The 1,029-nt window shown below is 49.2% G+C and overlaps 1 protein-coding gene across 1 annotated transcript in view; it reads right to left on the bottom strand.

The window, feature by feature from the left end:
* Positions 1–1,029, bottom strand: part of LOC107552404 (H(+)/Cl(-) exchange transporter 4) — a 33,460-nt gene that overhangs the window by 26,085 nt on the left and 6,346 nt on the right. The window contains exons 6-7 of the mRNA XM_016234276.1: positions 672–878; positions 36–116 (exon numbers count right to left, since the gene is read on the bottom strand). Coding sequence (XP_016089762.1) covers positions 36–116; positions 672–878 — 288 coding nt within the window. The remainder of the gene's footprint in view (positions 1–35; positions 117–671; positions 879–1,029) is intronic.

Here is a 1,029-nt window from a genome sequence, read left to right on the forward strand (position 1 = left end):
AGCGTGAGTGTGTGTGTGTGTGTGTGTGTTTTCACCTCCTCCAGACTGAACAGAACTCCTCCAATTGGAGCTCCGAACGCAACCGACACTCCTGCGGCCGCAGCTGCCGACAAAACCTGAAACAAACGTATGCAGAAGAAGATATCAGCATATTCCCTTGACTTCTGTCTTACATCAGTCACGTCTGGTCCAGCATGCAGATGTGCACACCTCTCTGCGTTTGCCCTCATTCTTGCTGTATTTGGAGAAGAGGCTGCAGAACAGGTTTCCGCAGCAGCAGGCGACGTGCACGAGAGGCCCTTCCTTCCCCAGACTGAGGCCAGACGACACGGCCAGCACCAGCGTCACCGTCTTTATGAGCAGTGTCCACTTGCCCAGATACCCGCGGATGATGAAGCCGCTCAGGATCGTCTTTATCTGGAACGACACACACTCAGTCCTCTCGGACAGTTATATTATATTATACAGTGGGTACGGAAAGTATTCAGACCCCCTTACATTTTTCACTCTTTGTTATATTGCAGCCATTTGCTAAAATCATTTAAGTTCACTCCTGCGGCCGCAGCTGCCGACAAAACCTGAAACAAATGTATGCAGAAGAAGATATCAGCATTTTCCTTGACTTCTGTCTTACATCAGTCACGTCTGGTCCAGCATGCAGATGTGCACACCTCTCTGCGTTTGCCCTCATTCTTGCTGTATTTGGAGAAGAGGCTGCAGAACAGGTTTCCGCAGCAGCAGGCGACGTGCACGAGAGGCCCTTCCTTCCCCAGACTGAGGCCAGACGACACGGCCAGCACCAGCGTCACCGTCTTTATGAGCAGTGTCCACTTGCCCAGATACCCGCGGATGATGAAGCCGCTCAGGATCGTCTTTATCTGGAACGACACACACTCAGTCCTCTCGGACAGTTATATTATATTATACAGTGGGTACGGAAAGTATTCAGACCCCCTTACATTTTTCACTCTTTGTTATATTGCAGCCATTTGCTAAAATCATTTAAGTTATTTTTTTTTCCTAATTCAT

The sequence above is a fragment of the Sinocyclocheilus grahami genome, unplaced genomic scaffold (genome assembly GCF_001515645.1).
Source record: "Sinocyclocheilus grahami isolate Dianchi unplaced genomic scaffold, SAMN03320097.WGS_v1.1 scaffold449.1, whole genome shotgun sequence".
Taxonomy (NCBI): Eukaryota; Metazoa; Chordata; class Actinopteri; order Cypriniformes; family Cyprinidae; genus Sinocyclocheilus; species Sinocyclocheilus grahami.